This window comes from Tursiops truncatus, chromosome 3 (genome assembly GCF_011762595.2).
Source record: "Tursiops truncatus isolate mTurTru1 chromosome 3, mTurTru1.mat.Y, whole genome shotgun sequence".
NCBI lineage: Eukaryota > Metazoa > Chordata > Mammalia > Artiodactyla > Delphinidae > Tursiops > Tursiops truncatus.
This window is the reverse complement of record NC_047036.1, coordinates 51,807,791-51,828,062: the sequence shown is the minus strand read 5'-3', so window position 1 is coordinate 51,828,062 and position 20,272 is coordinate 51,807,791. Positions and strand designations below refer to the sequence as shown.

The 20,272-nt window shown below is 36.9% G+C and overlaps 1 protein-coding gene across 3 annotated transcripts in view; it reads left to right on the top strand.

Annotated features, from left to right (window-relative positions):
• Positions 1-16: 16 nt before the first annotated feature.
• CENPK (centromere protein K) overlaps positions 17-20,272 on the top strand; it is a 60,402-nt gene continuing 40,146 nt past the window's right edge. The window contains exons 1-6 of one of the 3 annotated variants that reach the window (XM_019929974.3): positions 51-112; positions 3,838-3,892; positions 10,524-10,589; positions 10,667-10,804; positions 12,842-12,898; positions 16,292-16,364. In XM_019929974.3, the coding sequence (XP_019785533.1) occupies positions 10,688-10,804; positions 12,842-12,898; positions 16,292-16,364 (247 nt within the window). In that variant the 5' untranslated portion in view covers positions 51-112; positions 3,838-3,892; positions 10,524-10,589; positions 10,667-10,687. Of the gene's footprint in view, positions 113-3,837; positions 3,893-10,523; positions 10,590-10,653; positions 10,805-12,841; positions 12,899-16,291; positions 16,365-20,272 lie in introns of all 3 variants that reach the window. The other 2 variants (XM_033852905.2, XM_004321552.4) reach the window with 2 other exon arrangements.

The following is a 20,272-nucleotide window of genomic DNA, read 5'->3' as shown; positions in this document are numbered from 1 at the left end:
CGGGATTGGCTGGGAGCAGAACCAATCAGAAATCAGCGCGCGCGAGTCCTCGGCCGCAGAGCCGCGTCTCCGGTAGGCTGAGACGAACTGAAGTCCGGGTCTCTGCGTGGTGGTAAGCGATGCGCCGGGGAGAGCGCCATAACAGTTGAAACTTGCTCCGGGGTTGGCAACTCCCAGGATATGGAGCTGCAGCCCCAGTGGTGGGACCCTTACCTCCGAGGAACTGAATACCTAACGTCTAGCCAGGCCTTGAGTCCCGTTCTTTTCCGGCTCTAGAATCCCACCTGTTAGGACAGAGAGACACAGGGGTGGGGAATTGAAAGAATTGGTTTATTTGCGGGCTTCCCTTCAGGTGCTCCAAACATGTCTTTTTTTCCTGAGCTTCTTGTTTCTTTCACACAGTCTCTGAAGAAGGTAGTGAGCGCTTGTTACTGTGGGGCGTGGGGCGTAGGGGGTGGGGAGGGATGGGGCAGAAAACCAGTCATGGCTGGTAACCTAAGTGGCCCAGGCAGGACCATTCACCCTTTTGCCTTCATTCTGGTCTAGGTTTCCATCTCTTAATGGCTTTCTGGACTTAAACTCTCTTCTTTAAAAAAAACAAAAAAAATTTTTTTTATTGTGGTAAAAACACAAAATTTACCATTAAAAAAAATTGAGGGGCTTCCCTGGTGGCGCAGTGGTTGAGAGTCCGCCTGCCGATGCAGGGGACACGGGTTCGTGCCCCGGTCCGGGAAGATCCCACATGCCGCGGAGCGGCTGGGCCCGTGAGCCATGGCCGCTGAGCCTGCGCGTCTGGAGCCAGTGCTCCGCAACGGAAGAGGCCACAACAGTGAGAGGCCCGCGTACCGTAAAAGAAAAAAAAAAAAATTGAGGTATAATTGGCAGATGTTATATTAGTTTTAGGTGTACAGCATAATGATTCAATATTTGTATATATTGCGAAACGATCACCACAGTTAGTCTGGTTAACATCCATTACTATACATAGTTACAGAATTGTTTTTTTCCCCCGTGGTGAGAAATTTTTATGTCTCCTCTCTTAGCAACTTGTAAATATGCAATACAGTATTATTAACTGTAGTCAACATGCTGTATATTATATTCCCATGACTTACTTATTTTACGTTCGTACCTTTCAACCCTCTTCACCCATTTGCCCCCACCCCTGCCATCTTTGGCAACCACCAATCTGTTCTCTGTATCTCTGAGCTTGGCTTTTTTTTTTTTTTTAGGTCCCCCATATAAGTGAGATCATGTGGTACGTCTTTCTCTGTCTGACTTATTTCACCTAGCATAACACCCCCAAGTTCCATCCATATTGTTGCAAGTGACAAGATTTCATTCCTTTTTATGGCTGGATAAAATTTACCTATCCATTTGTTATCTGTCTGTATTACACTTTCTTTATTCATCAGTTGATGGACGCTTAGGTTGTTTCCATATCTTGGCTATTGTAAATAATGCTGCAATGAACATGGGACTGCATGTTTCTTTTTGAATTAGTGTTTTTGTTTTCTTTGGATAAACACCCAGAAGTGGAACTGCTGGATCATATGGTAGTTCTATTTTTACCTTTTTGAAGAACCTTCATTAATTTCCCATAGTGGCCACACCAATTTACATTTTCACCAGCAGTGAACAGGGGATCCTCTTTTTTTCCACATCCTGGCCAACACTTGTTTTTTCTTATCTTTTTGATAATTGCCGTTCTAACAGGTGTGAGGTGATATTTCATTGTGGTTTTGATTTGCATTTACTTGATGGTGTTGAGTACCTTTTCACATAACTGTTGGCCATCTGTATGTCTTCTTTGCAACAATGTCTGTTTAGATCTTTTCAGTTTTAAATAAGATTGCTTTTTGGTATTGAGTTGTATGAGTTCTTTATGCATTTTGGGTAGTAACCTCCTATCAGATATATGATTTGCAAATATTTTCTCACATTCATAGGTTGCCTTTTCATTTTCTTAATAGTTTCCTTTGCTGTGCAGAGGCTTTATAGTTTGATATAGTCCTACTTGTTTATTTTTGCTTTTCTTGCCATACCCCCAAAATCATTACCAAGACCGATGTCAAGGAGCTTACCACTTATGTTTTCTTCTAGAAGTCTTGCGGTTTTAAGTCTTACATTCAAGTCTTTTAACCATTTGGAGTTAATTTTTGTGTATGGTGTAAGACAGTGATCCAGTTTCATTCTGTCCAGTTTTCCCAACACCATTTATTGAGGAGACTGTCTTTTTCCCATCATATATTCTTGGCTCATTTGTCATAAATTATTTGACCATATATGTGTGGGCTTATTTCAAGTCTCTTTATTCTGTTTCGTTGATCTATGTGTAAAATTTACAACCTTAATCTCTTCTGTTTTATCCAATAAATGTAACTTGTCAAATACCCTCCTTAAAACACTGCTTCCAAAAGCCTACTGAAAGCCTTCTGGTTGCCTATTTCAAACCAGATAAGTCTCTTCTTTACTTTTGCTTTGAGGTGGATCCCAGATACAGGGAAGTAACTGATAGGAAATACTTCTTAAAGTTTTTTTACCTAAATTTTAAAGGTTCCCATTATTTGACACGTCGTACCTTGCAAGTCTTGTTTCTTCTTTGTCTTCTGCTCTAATCAGACCAGTTTCTTTTGTGTCTCACAAATTTTACATGCTCATACTTGCCTCCAATCTTGTTTCTAATGCCTTGAGAGCATCTCCACAGCAAATCTAGCCTTAATCATTATCATTCTAGGGAGTTAGTACTGTGTACTGAGCACTGTACTAAGCCATTCGTTCTTACAGGTAGATTTCTTTGATCTCTTCTATTGTGAATTCTGAAAGCACTTGCAGTCTTTGTTGTATAATTTACCACATCATAGCACTTCTAACTACCTGAAATCGTATCAGGTATTTAGTTGTCCATTTGTTTATATTGTCTCTTTTCAGTGAAAATGTATGCTCCATGAGGACAGAGACTTTTTCACCTACACAGCTAGAGCCATAGTGTCTGACAAACAGCACACATTAAGATGATGTGTTGGATAAATGAATACAGCTTAGAATTACATGGGTATTTTCTGTTACTTGATTTCATGTGTATTACTCTTTTTCCAATGATAGTATGAGGTTCTTTAATTAGTATTAGGTCTTGGCATTAGATCTTTTAAGTTTGTATGCCATAGTATCCCTAAATATAGCACTATTGTTCTTTAGTAAATGATTCAAAATTGTAGTACCAACTGAGGATCTCAAAAGATTGACTTGTTGTCTTTACAGAAAGGTAGATTTAAGGATACAAATTGTGGGGAAAGGATAAATTTAAACCCTTAAGCGATTTTATTTATTTGTATTCTAATGCTACATTGAGCTGCACATTCAGCTAACTTGTTGAATATCTATATACACATACATACACACACACAGACTTTCACATTTTGCATGCTGATAATGTATTTTATTGGTTAGTATTCTACAAAGTAGGGAAAGTTCAATTTGCACTTAATTTCTAAATTAAGGTATATTTAAAACAAATATTTATATAATGTTAGAATATTTTTAAGCATAAAAGTCAAAAATTGTTAATGACTGTTTATGGCTTTGTGAACTTAACTATATCTTTTGTGTGTAGCAAGGAAGATGTTTAGTGTAAACATTTTTGGATATGGCGTAAGTTATTTAACCAGCTTTCTACTAGTTGACATTCAGTATTGGCTATTAACATTAATATTAATGTTAATAGCCAATACCGATATAGTTTTTTATATGCTAGGCACAGTTCTAAGAGCTTTACGTATATTAACTCATTTAATTGTCATAACAATCCTATAGAGTAATATTATCTTCATTTTACAGATAAGGAAACCAAGGCACAGATAGTTTAAGTGACTTGTCCAAGGTCATACAGCTTGTAAGTATTGAAGCCAGAATTTAATCCAAGACAGTCTGATTGAAGAGTTCACTCCCATAAAGTTTTTTTATAGATAATGTTGCAGTAAGCATACCTGTGTAGACTTATGCAAATGTATCTATCTGTAGGATTATTCCTAGGAGTAGAATTTCTGGGTCAAAAGATAAATGCATTTAAAATTTTGATGGATATTGCTAATTATCCTACAAAGGGATTGGTCTACAAACAGTGCATGCCTTTTGTTCTACACTCTTGCCAATATTGTTTTTTATTAATTTTTTCATTATTGCTAATCTGAATGAAAAATAACTTTTGTTTAATTTGCATTTTTATGACTTATGAGTAAGGATAAGTGCATTTTTCTATATTCAAAAGATAATTTTTTTAATTCCGCATTTGTGTTCTTTACTCATTTCTATTAGATTGTTTTTATTGTTTGCCTTTTTATTGCAAATACCATACAGATATGAAAAGCCCCACACAAAATAAATATAAAGTTTATAAATTGTTATAAGGCGAACACCTTTATCACCATGCAGATTAAGAAATAAAATTTTGATAATCACTTCGGAAGTCTCTCCACTTGACCCATCCGAGTCAGAGCTCCCCATCTCCTTTTATCTCCTTTCTCCCTCCCTCCAAAAGTATTGGGTTGGCCAAAAGATTTGTTTGGTTTTTTTCCCTACGATGGCCCTATAGTGCTTAGTTGTCTTTTGAAACAATTTTGTTAGATTGTATTGTGACAGCTGTCATATCTACGTGCATTTAAAAAAAAGCTTAACAAAATTGGTGAATTTTTGTGTAGCCATTTTAATATTGAAGATGGAAGAAAAAAAGCAACATTTTTGCATATCATGCTTTATTATTTCAAGAAAGGTAAAAACGCAACTGAAACACAGAAAAAGATTTGTGCAGTTTATGGAGAAGGTGATGTGACTGATTGAACATGTCAAAAGTGGTTTGTAAAGTTTCATGCTGGAGATTTCTCGCTGGACGATGTTTCACAGTCGGGTAGACCAGTTGAAGTTGATAGCAATGAAATTGAGACATTGAGAACAATCAACATCATGCCACGCAGGAGATAGATGACATACTCAAAATATCCAAATCAAGCGCTGAAAATAATTTGCACCAGCTTGGTTATGTTAATTGCTTTAATGTTTGGGTTCCACATAAGTTAAACGAAAAAAACCTTCTTGACCGTATTTCCCCATGTGATTCCCTACTTACACATAATGAAAACGTTCTGTTTTTAAAACAAATTGTGACAGGTGATGAAAAGTGGATACTGTACAGAATGTGGAACGGAAGAGATGGTGGGGCAAGCTAAATGAACCACCACCAACCACACCAAAGGCTGGTCTTCATCCAGAGAAGCTGATGTTGTGTATTTGGTGGGATTGGAAGGGAGTCCTCTATGATGAGCTCCTCCGGAAAACCAAACAATTAATTCCAGCAAGTACTGCTCCCAATTAGACCAACTGAAAGCAGCACTCAACAAAAAGTGTCCGGAATTAGTCAACAGAAAATGCATAACCTTCCATCAGGATAACACAAGACTGTATGTTTCTTTGATGACCAGGCAAAAACTGTTACAGCTTGGCTGGGAAGTTCAGATTCATCTGCCATATTCACCAGACATTGCACCTTCAAATTTCCATTTATTTCGGTCTTTACAAAATTCTCTTAATGGAGAAAATTTCAATTCCCTGGAAGACTGTAAAGGCACCTAGAACAGTTCTTTGCTCAAAAAGGTAAAAAGTTTTGGGAAGATGGAATTATGAAGTTGCCTGAAAAATGGCAGAAGGTAGTGGAACAAAAGGGTGAATATGTTGTTCAATAAAGTTCTTGGTAAAAGTGAAAAATGTGTCTTTTTTTTTCCTTAAAAACCAAAGGAACTTTTTGGCCAACCCAATAATTAATAGCCTGACTTTTATAGTGATCACTTTTTTAGTTTTCTTTTTTTTCTTTTATGATTGGTTGTTGGTTTTTTCTTATTAATTTGTGGGCATTCATTATTCATTAAGGAAATTAGGTCTTGGGTGCCAAGCGTATACAAATTTCTTAAGTTTTGGGGTTTTAAATTTTAACTTTTTAATGATATTTTTGTCCATTTGGAATTTTAAAAATTTTATACAGTGATTTTACTTAGTTTTGTCTAGAAAGGCCTTTCCTAATCCAAGATCAAAAAAATGTTTTCTCCCTGTTCTTTTTTATGGTTTGGATTTTTTGAGGGATGGAGGAGTAGTATAAAGATTGAGACATATATCTAGGCTTATTTTTCCCCACAAATACTATGCATTTGTTAAAAAGAATGAGGGAGGTGTGTTTGGGCCAAAATATACCTGAAAAAAAAAGCAGTGTATATCATAGGTTTGTAAATGTGTGACTCTAGAAAGGCTTTGTATTGTGTTCCATTGTTCAATTGCCTGTCTATGTGCTGATTGAACACTATCATAATTAGTATAGTTTTTAAATAAGTTTAACACGTGGTAAGGCAAGTCTTCCCATCTTAATCTTCATGAGTGTCTTGGCTGTTTTTGGTCATTTGTACGTCCATATGAATTAGAATTAGTTTGTCAAGTGCCACAAAAACACACAAAAACTCTTAGAATTTTGAAATAAGATTGAATAGATCAACTTGGGAGGAATTTACATCTTTACAAAATGGAGTCCTCCAATCTATGACATATCTATTTACGTTTTTAAAAGCTCTCTGTTGATAAGTCATATATTAAGCAATATAAAATTTAAGTTTCATATGAAAGAAGTATTTTGGGGGGGTGGGTTATTCTGGTTTGCATTTGGTGTTGTGGGATAGACATCCTCATTGTTTTTTATTGCTCTGTCCACCTCCTTAAAGTTACCCAACATTGAATCTTATGCCATCAGACTGTACCACCGATCATTTCTCCTTGCAGCAGTTATCTAGCAGGATTATGTCAAGTTCCTTCATTCCTTGATTTTTAGCTCCTCTCCTGCAATACTGTTGTAATACTGTCCCTCTCCTGCAATACTGTAATTCTTGGTGATTTTAATATCCATATAGATGATCTTTCAAATAACCTGGCCTCTCTTTTTCTTGACCTCCTTTTCTCCAGTGGTTATATTCTCCATCTTATCTTAGCTACTCACTCCTCTGGTCATACCTGAGAGACTTTGTCATTCTTTCACTTTGTCTCTGTCTTCACCTATGCTGTTACACTATAGAGGAAAACACACAACTATGTTCTACTTTCACTTTAAATTCATGACTACTAATCTCAAGTGGGCGTTTAATGTTATCTAGTAATCCTACTGTTTTACCCTCTTCCACTCTCTTATATATCTATTTTATACATTTTTTTTGTTCTTAAATCTCCAATGCTTTTTCCCCATCTTCATTTATAGCTGATGACTTTAGTTACCATTTCATTAATAAAAGAGAAGCAATCCAAGTAGAACTTGCACAAGCTCTTACCAACACATTTATTCACCTACCTGTCTGTATCTGTTCCCCTAATATTCTGCCTACCTTCCCATTAAAATAGATGAACTGTATGTATATCTATCTTAAGCCAACCCCTCTACTCGTGTATTAGATCTAATTCTTCTCTTTCCTCTCCTTTCTCTTCAGCATCAGCAATGTTTGCTTCTCTTACTGTATCATATAAAGATACTGTATTTCCTCCTAACTTAAAAAAGAAAGCAAAAAACTCCAACCCATATCTCACTACAGCTGGTACCTCACTTCTTCCCTTTAGAGAAAAAAATTCTTGAAAATGTTTTATATACTGGATATGTCCAATTCTTTTTACCTTCTATTCTCTCTTGAGTCTACTTCAGTCAGGCTTTCACTTCCACCATTCTCCTGAAACTACTTTTATGAAGGTTAACAATGACCTCCATTTTTGTTATTTACTTTAATGAAATTGTGTGACAAGTTACTCCAAAACTTATGTAATAGGAGTGGGGCAGGTGTGCAGCCATTGGGGCACGACTATTAGCATGGCGGTTAGAGGTCCTGCTGCAGCAATGGTCAGTCTTGCAGTGGTCCTCGCGGCAGAGAGTGCAGTATCAGGCGGACTGTGGACTTCTCCCCAGACCCTCGGGCCTCAGGCTGGTGGGTGAGCTGGGGGGCCCAGGGACAGGCTAAGGGCTGTGTCCCATTGAGCTCCAGAGCCCTCGCCCTGGCCACCCACTGGCCAGGCCCAGGCCTTGAAGCAGCAGTGAACCTCTGCTCTATCCCTACCTCCTCGACCTAATGGTGGTGGCAGTCTCCATGGGTCACGGTCCGAGGAACCTGGTTTGGATGGCCTGAGGAGCCTGAGGGCAGGTTGGGTCCTGGGCGCCTTGCTCCCTCGGTGACGATGGCTGGGCAGGGTCTGGGGACCTGGCTCTGAGGGCGCCGCCAGCTGAGATCTGTCTTTTCAGCCAGGCCTGGGCACTGGCGGGAGGGCCCAGACTGGGTGCAGGATGGACGCTCCTGGACAGGATAACTGGCCTGCTCCTGGGCAGGATACACGCCCCCACACAGGGGGGCAGGATAACCCCCTTCTCTTAGCCAGGGCCTGGACCTTGGAGGGTGAAAGTTGAGCCTTGGGACCTTGCCCTCTCTTGCCAGAACAGAGAATAACGTTTGTTTTGTTGGAGGTTTATGGGAACATCGTGACCTGACCATGACCTGACCTCAAGAACAAAGGACCTGACTTGAAAAAGTTTGCAACAACTAACCATGCCCATCCCTCACCTTTCCTATAAAAGGGCTTTGCTGAAACTTTTCAGGGAGTTCCGGGTTTTTAAGGATGAGCCACCAGTCTCCTTGCATGGCCCCGTAATAAACCTTTCTCTGCTCCGAACTCTGACGTTTGGGTATTGTTTGGCCTCACTGTGTGTCTGGCACACAGACTTGCATTCATTAACAGAGATGTAAAACAACCATTTATTGTGCTCAGTGATTCTTGCATCAGGAGTTCAGACAGGACATAGCAGGGACAGCTTGTCTCTGCTCCACAATGTCTGGGTTCTTATCTAGAAGACTCAAAGCCTGGGGGCTGAATCATCAGAAAATTTGTTCACATGCGTGTCTGATGGTTGATGCTAGTTTTTGGCTGGGAACCACAGTGTTTCAGTGTGGGCTTCTCCAAATGGTCCCTTTATTTGTGCTAGTTTGGGCTTCCTTATAGCATGGCTGGGTTGCAAGTGTGAGTATTCTGAGAGAGAGAGACAGATGTAAGCCTTTTATGACTTAGTCTTGGTAGTCATGTGACATCACTTTCATTGTATGCTATTCATATAAGTAGTCAGAAAGGCATACTCAGGTTCAAGGGGGAGGGTAAAGAGGCTCTGCCTCTTGTTGGGGAGTGACAACCTGAAATATTGCTGACTATTTTTGGAAAATACAGTCCCTTAACCATATTGCCAAGTAAATTGTCAATTCTCTGTTTTTATCTTACTTGACCTATCACTAGTAGTTGATAGTTCATCACTCCTTCCTTGAACACTGATCTTGGAGTTCAGGATATCATACTCTTTTTTTCCTTTTACCTTATGCGTCACTCCTTCTCAGACTATTTAGGTCACTCCTTCTCAGACTATTTCCTCATCTCTTCAGTCTCTCCAGGTCTGGAACTCTTCTCATTTCTATCTGTACCCTCTTCCTTTTCTGATCTCACCTAGCCTCATGGCTTTAAATATCTGTATGGGGGTGACTCAAATTCTAGCTCGAAACTTTCCCATGAACTGTAAACATGTATATCCAGTTGCCTAAATAGCAGCTCCACTAATAGATACCTTAAATTTAGCACGTCCTGAACTGGATTCTTAATCAGCATCTCATGCCTTGCTGAATCTGTTTCTTCTATCATCTTCCCCATCTCAGTAACTGGCAACTCCATCTTTCCAATTGCTTAGGCCCAAACTTTTAAAATAATAATTGATTCATCTCTTTCTTTGACACTCTATAAACAGACTGCTAGGAAATCCTTTTGGCTCTATCTTGGAAATATATTTAGAATTGGACATTTTGTACTCTCTCAATATTATGCTGGTCCCCATCTTACTTGGATCATTGCAGTAACTTTCTAACTGGTTTTCCTACTTCTCTCCTTATTGGCTGTAGTTATCCAGAGTTATAATGTTAAAATACAATTCAAATCATGTCATCCCTCTGTTCAAAGCCCTCTAATCACTTAACATCCCAGCCTATATCGTTAAAATGACTTGCAAAGCCCACATGATCTCATCCTTATTATCTCTCTGACTTCATCTTGTATTCTCTGCCTTACTCTGCTCTAATCACCGTGGCTACTTTACTGCTTTAGGACACAGCAGTCATGTTCCTTCCCCAAGGCTTTTGTACTTATATTTCCCTCTGCCTGGAGCCTCTTTCCCTAAATATCCACAGGTCTTACTTCCTTGTTTCCTTCATGTTTTGGCTAAGTTGTCAACCTCTCATTGACCTTATATGACCACCTTACGTAAAATTACATTGCCCCTGTCTCAGCACTCCCTGTGTTTCTTCCTTGTCTTGCTTTTCTTCATTGTACTTACAAATTATTTGATATGCAACACTATATTTTTAAAATCTTTTTATTATAGCTTCTTTATATTTATTTTAATCTTTTTAGTTTATTCTGTTTTCCTCACCTAGAATGTAAGCTCCATGGTTGGAGGAATTTTTGCCTATTTTCTTCACTGTTACATCGTTAGCGCCTAGGTGAGTATCTGACAGGTAATGGGTATTCAACAAATATTATTAAATGACTATTTTTATACTTTAGTTTTTCTCACAAGGCTAAGAAAATCACAAGGCACATGTCAGTGAATCAGCAACATCTAGATCCAGATAGTACTACAGATGTGGAAGATGTTACAGATGCTGAAGAAGAGCTTATTAAAAAATGTGAAGAAATGTGGAAAGATATGGAAGAAGTAAGTATCAAGACATGAAAGTGATATCCCAATTACTTACTATAAGATTGAATTCCATTTCAATAATAGACTTAGGAAAGAAATAATTATGCTGGATTCTGAAAGCCATTATATGATAAATACTTATATATTTTTTAGACCTATAAGCATTCATTTAAGAAACTTTATACTAGGTGAGCTGTAGAAAGAGAGAAAATTATGGCAGTCCCTACCCTGAAGAAGATTATCATCTAATGGAGGCAATAACAAATTATATTAGAAGTGTGGTGGTAAAGTTCAAAGACTATACTTAGGAGGAGTACTAAGCCTAGACTGAAGGGGCCAAAGATAGCTTTCTAGAAGAGGAAATAACTGAGTTCATTTCTAAAGAATAAATAGGAGTTAGCCTGTGAAAGTGGAAGAGGTATACAAAGCAGAAAGAACAAAATATATAAATGTTGGGAGAGTTTAGAGAACTCTAAGTAGAATAGTATGACATGTAAATTAGGAGAAGAAGGATATGTAGAGTGAGACTGGAGAGGTAATTAGGGGCAACACATGAAGGATTTTGTTGAATGTATATTATGGGGAATGATTAAAGGATTATAGACATGAAGTGACCTGATGAGAGATCTTGATTGAGAAAATAACTGGTGGTTTTGAAGAAGATGGAATGCAGAAGAGTGAGACTATACAAAGAAAGAATATTTAGGAGTCTCTAGTAGTAGTCCTGTAAGACGTACTGAAGCCTAAGTCTTGTCATTGCAAATAGAAAAATGGATTCAAGAGATGCTAAGAAGTTTGGACCAAAAGGACCTGGAGGTTAATTGTTGTGAAATGGGGAGGGGGAATTACAGATAGTTTCAGGTTCCTGGTTTGGGCTATTGAGTGGTTGGTGAGGTTATTTCCCAAGATAGAGAATATAAAGGGGGAGAACACATACTTATGGAGTTTGAGTGAAAATATGAATTAATTTAGAAAACGTTGTGTTTGAAGCGTATGTACATTTTCTGAGTTACTGGGGTAGAATCACTTCTGGTGCACTGTAGTATGCTGGTAAAAATTTGTTTTACTTAAAATAGTGTAATGTATAATATAGGCCACAAACATTTTTTTACATCCTATTCTTCCCAGTAAGGTTTCAGATCAAGGCAGGTTAGTGGGGTTTTTTTCTTTTAAAAAAAATTTTTTTTAACATATATCCTTGGTACTCTGTATTATTACTGTATTTTCAAGATAATTTGTATTGCTTTGGAAATTTTTTCGATATAGAAATTTGAATTAAAAAAACTGAAATTTTTTTTGATGGAAAAATACTGCACCTAGAAATAAGCACAAATAAAATTTTAATTGCCCATATTTTTACTCAGATATAATCACTATTAACAATTATGGATTTTTTTTAATGGCATAGTAACAATGTCTCCTGATGGCTTTATTTTCTTATGATCTTAACTATCTTCTTACCTCTTTTGTTATCTTTCTGTAATGTTTTCCCCCTTGTTCTTTTATTTCCCATTTTTCCATTATCTCGTTTCTAATTCACCCTAGCTATTAATTTTTGTTTTTGTTTTTCTTATGCTCATCTTTTCATTCTGTGTTGAGTTAAGCATCCACTTTTACTTTTTTTTTTTTTTTTTTTTTTTTTTTTTTGGGTACGCGGGCCTCTCACTGTTGTGGCCTCTCCCGTTGTGGAGCACAGGCTCCGGACGCGCAGGCTCAGCGGCCATGGCTCACGGGCCCAGCCGCTCCGCGGCATGTGGGATCCTCCCGGACCGGGGCACGAACCCGTGTCCCCTGCATCAGCAGGCGGACTCCCAACCACTGTGCCACCAGGGAAGCCCCACTTTTACTTTTGATCTGTTCACTTTGGGTCCTATTTGGCTGCCTTCCTGATCCTCTTGCTTAGGAAGTAAAGAATTTAAACAAACTCTTCTCATATATCAGATATTTGTATATTGTTTTAGAGGAATATTACATTGGTATAAAAGGACAAGGAAAAGGAATTGTTTGTGGTGTATAGTGTGTGACTTGTTTTTCTTTACTTTTTAAATCAAGTGTCAGAACAAATTATCGCTTGTTGGAACTGAGACACTCACTGATTCAAATGCTCAGGTATGATTCTTTTTGTTCTTCCGAAAAGTAGGTAAGTGGAATTTATTGTTTTAGATAAGAAGTGTGTCATCTATATTTATGCCAAGTATAATAGCTTTGTTAATACCTCTATGCTTAATGATTTGGAAAATTTTCTACTCTTTCTGATTTAAGAGGAGTATTTTAAAAACTTTTTGAATAATCTGTTATAAATAAATTCTTTATCATTTATCTTTTAACAACTACACATACATTCAACTTTGAGTGAATTACTCATTGACTGCTATTATGATACCGTGTTAAAAATTAGAACAAATACTGTCGTACTTTGTGTTAGGTGCAGTAGCCACAGTTATTTTACTGTCTGTGTGGAATCTTAACTGATTTTACCCTAAGCTTAATAAAAGGATGAAAATATTCATTTCAAAATGCAAAGACCTATGGAATTGGTTTAGAGATAAACCAGTGGTTCAGTGCAACAGATTAAGAATTTAAAATATGACAAAGATGATAGTTCCAATCTTTGGGAAAGGGATGAATTAGTTAATAAATGATAGTGATACAACTGTATATCCATCTGGGAGAAAATAAAATTGGACTTCTATCTTTCATTATATAAACATAAATTCTGGATGAATTGCTATGAAAATCTTACAAGAAAAGCTGGAGACTATTTGTGCAATCTAGTTAGAGACCAGGGGAAAATGTCTCGGCTGATAATAGAAATTTAGACATGGTAAAAGAAAACTTAGATGCATTTGACCATATAAAAAGTTAAAAATGTTTTGGTGATAAAAATTCTAAGAACAGATTTAAATATACAAATAATTCCAATGAAAGTTCTCCAAAACTAGTGGGAGCATGTCAAAAGACATTGGAACCAATTGAAGGCACTTGGCTGTCCAAATTTAGTATCATGTGAGCATTAAAAGAAATAATGGCTTCAATTGATTATAATGATGTAAAAACATAAAAACCTGTGAGCATAATAATACTCAGTAATAAATGAGAATGAGAGAGAAAGAGGAAAAAACTAATTTGTCACTTTTAGAAGTGCCTATTACACCAGATCTCTAAAAATTGGTGATAAAAAAATTAAGCCATCTTTTGTAAAAAGCTTTTTATCCATCAATAAATAAATAGTGTTCTTTTATACAGGGTAAAACTGAATGTTTTATTTGGAAAAATATTGTACAGTAAATAAATAATTATATGGTTTCCTTGGGAAATGTGGTTCTTATGTTGTAGAAATTGAGACCTACTGAATCAGAGTCACTAGGGATGAAGTCTGTAAGTTTCCTGAATGATTTTCAGGTAGTAAGCCAAACACTTGGTTTTGAGGGAAGTGCTTATGTAGTTGTAAATAATCAGTATCCTGAGATAGTCAATAATAGCATTATCTAAAGAATCCACAAAATGTCTTTTCCTATTTTGTTAGAGATCCCTAATATTCCTCCCAGGTTTGATGATTCTCTAGGAACATTCACAGTACTCATAGTCATACTCATGGCCGGGATTTATTGCACTGAAATGATACAGAGTAAAATCAGCAAAGGGAAAAGAAGCATGGGTTGAAGTTCAGAGGAAACCAGGCACAAGCTTTCAGGAGCCTCTCCCAGTGGAGTCACACAAGACGTGCTTAATTACCCCAATGAGTTGTGACAATGAGTGTGAAATGTTGTCTACCAGGGAACCTCATTAGAGACTCAGAGCCCAGAGTTTTTTGTGGGGGATAGTCACATAGGCACCCCTTGCCTAGCAGTTATCAAAATACCAGACTCTCAGGAGGAAAGCAGGTGTTTAGCATAAATTGTATTTTCTCACACTTTAGGCACAGAGAGCCACTCTTGTGAGTTAGGTTGGTGGGAACCTTCTGAAGCCAGATGCCAGCCAAGGGCCAACCTTCCAAGCAGGCCTTTAAGCATAATTTCAGGCTTGCTTTGTTAACTCTTTTTAACATATCTGTTAACTTCAAAACTTCAATATTAAAACTCAATCCATTTTCCAAAGCAAGAAGTTAGATATTTAAATGAGAAAATGGCAGGATTTCTCAAATATGTGTGTTTAAATCACTTTAGAAATACTACTGCTATTTTTTTTCAGAAAGGGTTTAATTTTATATCAGTATCAAATAATTTGGGTGTTTGCTTTAGCTGGGCTTTAGAAGGTAAGAGCTGAGTTTCATCAGTATAGTATGAGGTTAAATTACAGTTTTTTAATAGGTTCAAAAATAAGTATCAGTAATTTTATATATTTCAATCTAATATGTTCAGGAAAAGTGATATAGATACCTTATCATTATGATAGTTTTGCCTAGTTTAAATAGTACTTTTTAAGTATTTGTTATCCTTTTCCAGTAATAATAATAATTAACATTTATAAATCACTGTATAGTTCACAAAAAACTCTTTTACATTCTTATTTAATTATCTCTAAGAAAATAATGTTAAACTCTTTTTTTGGTAAAAATTTTAATACCTGTAAATGCATTTTTATATAATTATATAAATCTTTCAAAGAGACTAGGGTTTTTTTCTCTGACTGTTCAACAGCCAGTGTTATGATCCAGAGCAGGGTCTTTGAGCTCCCCACTCTGCATCATAAAAATTTGTTAAAAAAGAGTACTTGGTGTCCTTTTAGTATAAATATTACAGGAATACCTATTGCATTTTTGAAATGTGAATTTTTGATCTGTTTGTCTATGTATAAAAATTATATAGAGGAGATAAAAAATGTTCTGAAATTTAAGCATGCATAAGTTTTAATTTTATGGTCTAATCAGGCAACAGATTTATCACACAGATTTATAATTATCAAATTTACAATGATTGGAATCACCTAATATTAGAAACATTTATCCTAATTTATTTTTGGCTAAAGGGGTACACAGTTTACAAACTATTGTGTAGTAAAACTGGTTTTTATATGTGATTTGTGGAACCAGTCTCATTTTATAATTGTCTTTATATATGTATTGATATTTAAACTTACTTTTAACTGCTCAGCTAAACATACTTGCAATTTTTCTGAAAGTGCATAGAAAGGAAAAAAAAAGCATATTTAAAGCAAATTTGTTTAAAAAATGTTGGCAAGAAATAACATTCTTTTTTTAAAAGAATATTAATTTAGGGAATAAACTTAATGTACTTAGGTTTTTTTAGGTTGAATGGTGAAGTTAGAATTGATCATTTTTAATACTGTATTGCTGGTGTAATGGCAACTTATAAGCCATTTAAAGGAAAATTCTGTTAGGAGTGATAATTTTTTATAGTTTTGATTGCTATTGTGTTAACCATTTATGTTAGGAACTTGTGTTAAAGTATTAAGACTGTCTATGCTTTCATCTATGAATAAATATGAATATTCCACAAGAAATGACTTTGTTTTATTCTCTTGTTCTTTTTTTTAAAATAGCTGTCATTATTAATTATTCAAGTGAAATGTTTGACTGCTGAACTCAGTCAATGGCAGAAAGAAACTCCTGAAAGTAAGATTCTTATTTTTAGGCTTATATTTTTGTAAACAAATTATGGTGAATTAATTTAATGTTCACAAGAAGAATTCAAGGTCCATTTACCCTCTTGAAATTGCCTAATAATTTCCATCGCTATTAGGAAGTCACGTTATTTTTCTTTTTTTACACACATTATTTCATACTTCATTATTATTATAGATGAACATATCTGCCTCACATTAGAATATAATAATCTTGATTATGGAGATTTTATTACAGCCATCATTGTATCCTCATAGACACTTTTTTTTTTTTTTTTTTTTTTTTTGTGGTACGCGGGCCCCTCACTGCTGTGGCCTCTCCCGTTGCGGAGCACAGGCTCCGGACGCGCAGGCTCAGTGGCCATGGCTCACGGGCCCAGCCGCTCCGCAGCATGTGAGATCTTGCCAGACTGGGGCACGAACCCGTGTCCACTGCATCAGCAGGCGGAGACACTGTTTTACATGCTCAGTAGAAACTGTAAATTGTTTCTTAATGAATGAAACTTACTTAGTGGAAGAGAGAAATTATTTTAGATACTTACTTACATAAGGGCCACATAGATTTTATGTTGCCTTTTGACTTGTCCAACTGAGGCCAACTATATTTTTGCCTTTGGTTGAGCAATAGAAAATGGCTTAAAAGGGACTTCCCTGCTGGTCCAATAGTTAAGACGCCACACTCCCAATGCAGGGGTCCCAGGTTCAATCTCTAGTCAGGGAACTAGATCCCGCATGCTGCAACTAAAGATCCTGAATGCCTCATCTAAAGATCCTGCATCCTGCTATGAAGATCCTGCATGCCACAACTAATACCCGGTGCAGCCAAATAAATTAAAAAAAAAAAAAAAAAAGCCTTAAAAATCTGTAGTTATAATACCCAACTAGGAGATATTTTTCTATTATTAAAGCCTACATTCCTTTATGTGGTATGTATGTCTGTATTTGGTCTTATATATGGATTGTACCCTCTTTTTTCATTTACGTCTCCCTTCTGCTTTCTCCTGCATTCTTGTTTTAAACTACTATATTCATGCCAATGTCCACCATTGTTTTGTGTCTTCACTACCACCTAGTAGTCTTTTTTTTTTTTTTTTTTGGCTGCATTGGGTCTTCGTTGCTGCGTGTGGGCTTTCTCTAGTTGCAGTGAGCGGGGGCTACTCTTTGTTGCAGTGTGCTGGCTTTTCATTGCGGTGGCTTCTCTTTTTGCCGAGCTCAGGCTCTAGGTGCACAGGCTTCAGTAGTTGCAGCATGCAGGCTCAGTAGTTGTGGTGCACGGGCTTAGTTGCTCTGCGGCATGTGGGATCTTCCTGGACCAGAGCTCGAACCCATGTCCCCTGCATTGGCAGGCGGATTCTTAACCACTGCACCACCAGCGAAGTCCTCACCTTGTAGTTTTTTTTATTTTGGCACATCAGATAGGTATGTGTATACAATTTTTACTTTAATTTGCATTCAACTGTTTTTCTTATTGCCTCCTCTAGCATTATATTGGGCATCTCAGAGACTGCTCATACTCTGCTATTAAAATGTTGGTGTTCTCCAGTTGACTGTTCAGCGATTTTTGCTTCTTACTCTATATGCTATTTCAACATTATATTTTCTGCTTCTGTTTTTATGGATTATATCTGTATTAATGACTTCTATATTAGTTTGCTAGTGCTGCCATAACAAAGTAGCATGACTGAGTTGCTTAAACAACAGAAGATTTTTTTTTCCTTCACAATTCTGGAGGCTAGAAGTCCAAGATCAAGGTGTTGGCAGGGTTGGTTTCTTTTGAGGCCTCTCTCCTTGCCTAATAGATTATCATCTTTCTGGGTCTTCACATGGTTACCTGTCTGTGTTCTAATCTCTTTGTATAAGAATGCCATTCATAATGGAGTAAGGCCCATCCCGATGACCTTGTTTTAACTTAATTACCTCTTTAAAGATCCAGCCCCAATATAGTCACATTTTGAGGTACTGGAGATTAGGGCGTCAAAATCTGATTTTGGGTGGGGTGGGAGAGGGTGGGGGGATAGGGAGAGGACACACAATTTCCACAACAACTTTCAAGTCTGTATATCCAAACCAGACTTCTCTGTAATATCACACTTATATATCTTTCTACCTTCTAGACTTCTTTTCCAAATTATTCTACAGATGCCTCAGATTCATGAACTGATTGCCATTCCCTGACACATTGAATGGAATCTATTTGATCAGCTACAAATTTAAGAGTCCTTTTAGATTCTTCTAGATTTTCCCATTTCACATATAGCTGGTCATTAAATATTGAGCCCTACTGCCACAGATTTACTTTAGGCCTTTATCATCAATCCACTAGTTTTATTAAAATAGACTTTTTACCTCTTGATCAAGAATTTTTTTTATTAATTTTAGAAATTTTCAAACTTAATGAAAAGTTGAAAGTCCAGCTTCATTCTTTTGCATGTGTATTATCTAGTTTTCCCAGCACCATTTGTTGAGAAAACTGTTCTCTCCCCCATTGAACTGTCCTGACACCATTGTCAAAAATCAATTGATGGTGTTGGGGGGAGGTGGGGTGGGAGTGTGATGAGTTGGGAGATTGGGATTGACATATATACACTAATATGTATAAAATGGATAACTAATAAGAACCTGCTGTATAAAAAAATAAATTCAAAAAAAATCAATTGATCATACAGTGAGGATTTTTTTAAATATTTATTTAATTTATTTTTTTGTCTGTGTCGGGTCTTTGTTGTGGTGCACGGGCTTCTCTCTAGTTGTGGCCTATGGGTTTTCTCTCTCTAGTTGTGGCGTGCGGGCTCCAGGGCACATGGGCTCTGTAGTTGTGGTGCACGGGCTCCAGAGCATGTGGGCTCTGTAGTTTGAGGCACGTGGGCCCTCTCGTTGGGGCGTTCTAGCTCAGTAGTTGTGGCGTGCTGGCTTAGTTGCCCCGCGACATGTGGGATCTTCCCGGACCAGGGCTCGAACCTGCATCCCCTGCACTGTAAGGCAGATTCTTTACCACTGGACCGCCAGGGAAGTCCCCACAGTGAGGATTTTTATTTCTGGGCTCTCTATTCTATTGGTCTATATTTCTGTCTCTATGCCAGTAGCACACTGTTTTGATTATTGTAGCTTTGTAGTAAGTTTTGAAATTAGGAAGTGTGAGACCCCCAAATTTGTTCTTTTTCAAGATTGTTTTGGCTATTTGGAGTCCCTTGAGATTCCATGTGAATTTTAGGATGGATTTTTCTATTTCTACAAAAACATCATTGGGATTTTGATAGAGATTACATTGAATCTGTAGATTGCTTTGGGTGTTATTGGCATCTTAATAACATTAAGTTTTAACACTTCTTGAACACCGGATGTTTTTTTCTTTTCATTGGTGTGTCTTTAATTTCTTTCAGCAACATTTTGTAGTTTTCAGTGTATAAGTTCTTTGCTTCCTAAATTAAATTTGTTCTTGAGTATTTTATTCTTTTTGATGCTATATGTCAGGGAATTTAAAATTTTTATTTTTCTTATTTTCATAATCTTTTACGTACAAACCTTGTACTGCCAGCACTGAACACACTGACCTGTTGGTCAAATACCCACCTTGCTTAAGGTTGTGAATCCTGTACACTGCCACACTGGAAAGATTATTAAAATCTTTATATTCTTAGAGCCTGTCATATTGTATCTGTTGAAATGATTGTTTTAGCATTGAAGTGCTACTTTTGGCCACACTCGCCAAGAGGGAGATTTTTGAACTTTATATTTTTAGAATCCTTTTCATTGTATAGCCATCCTAGGGCTACCTATAATTAGTTCTAATACAGGGCCTATGAAGTACATAGCTCTTTTCTATTAAAAAACCCTCTAGAATGGCAAATAGCTTAGAAAGTTTCAGTAGCATATCATTTGAGAAATTTAAATAGCACTTCA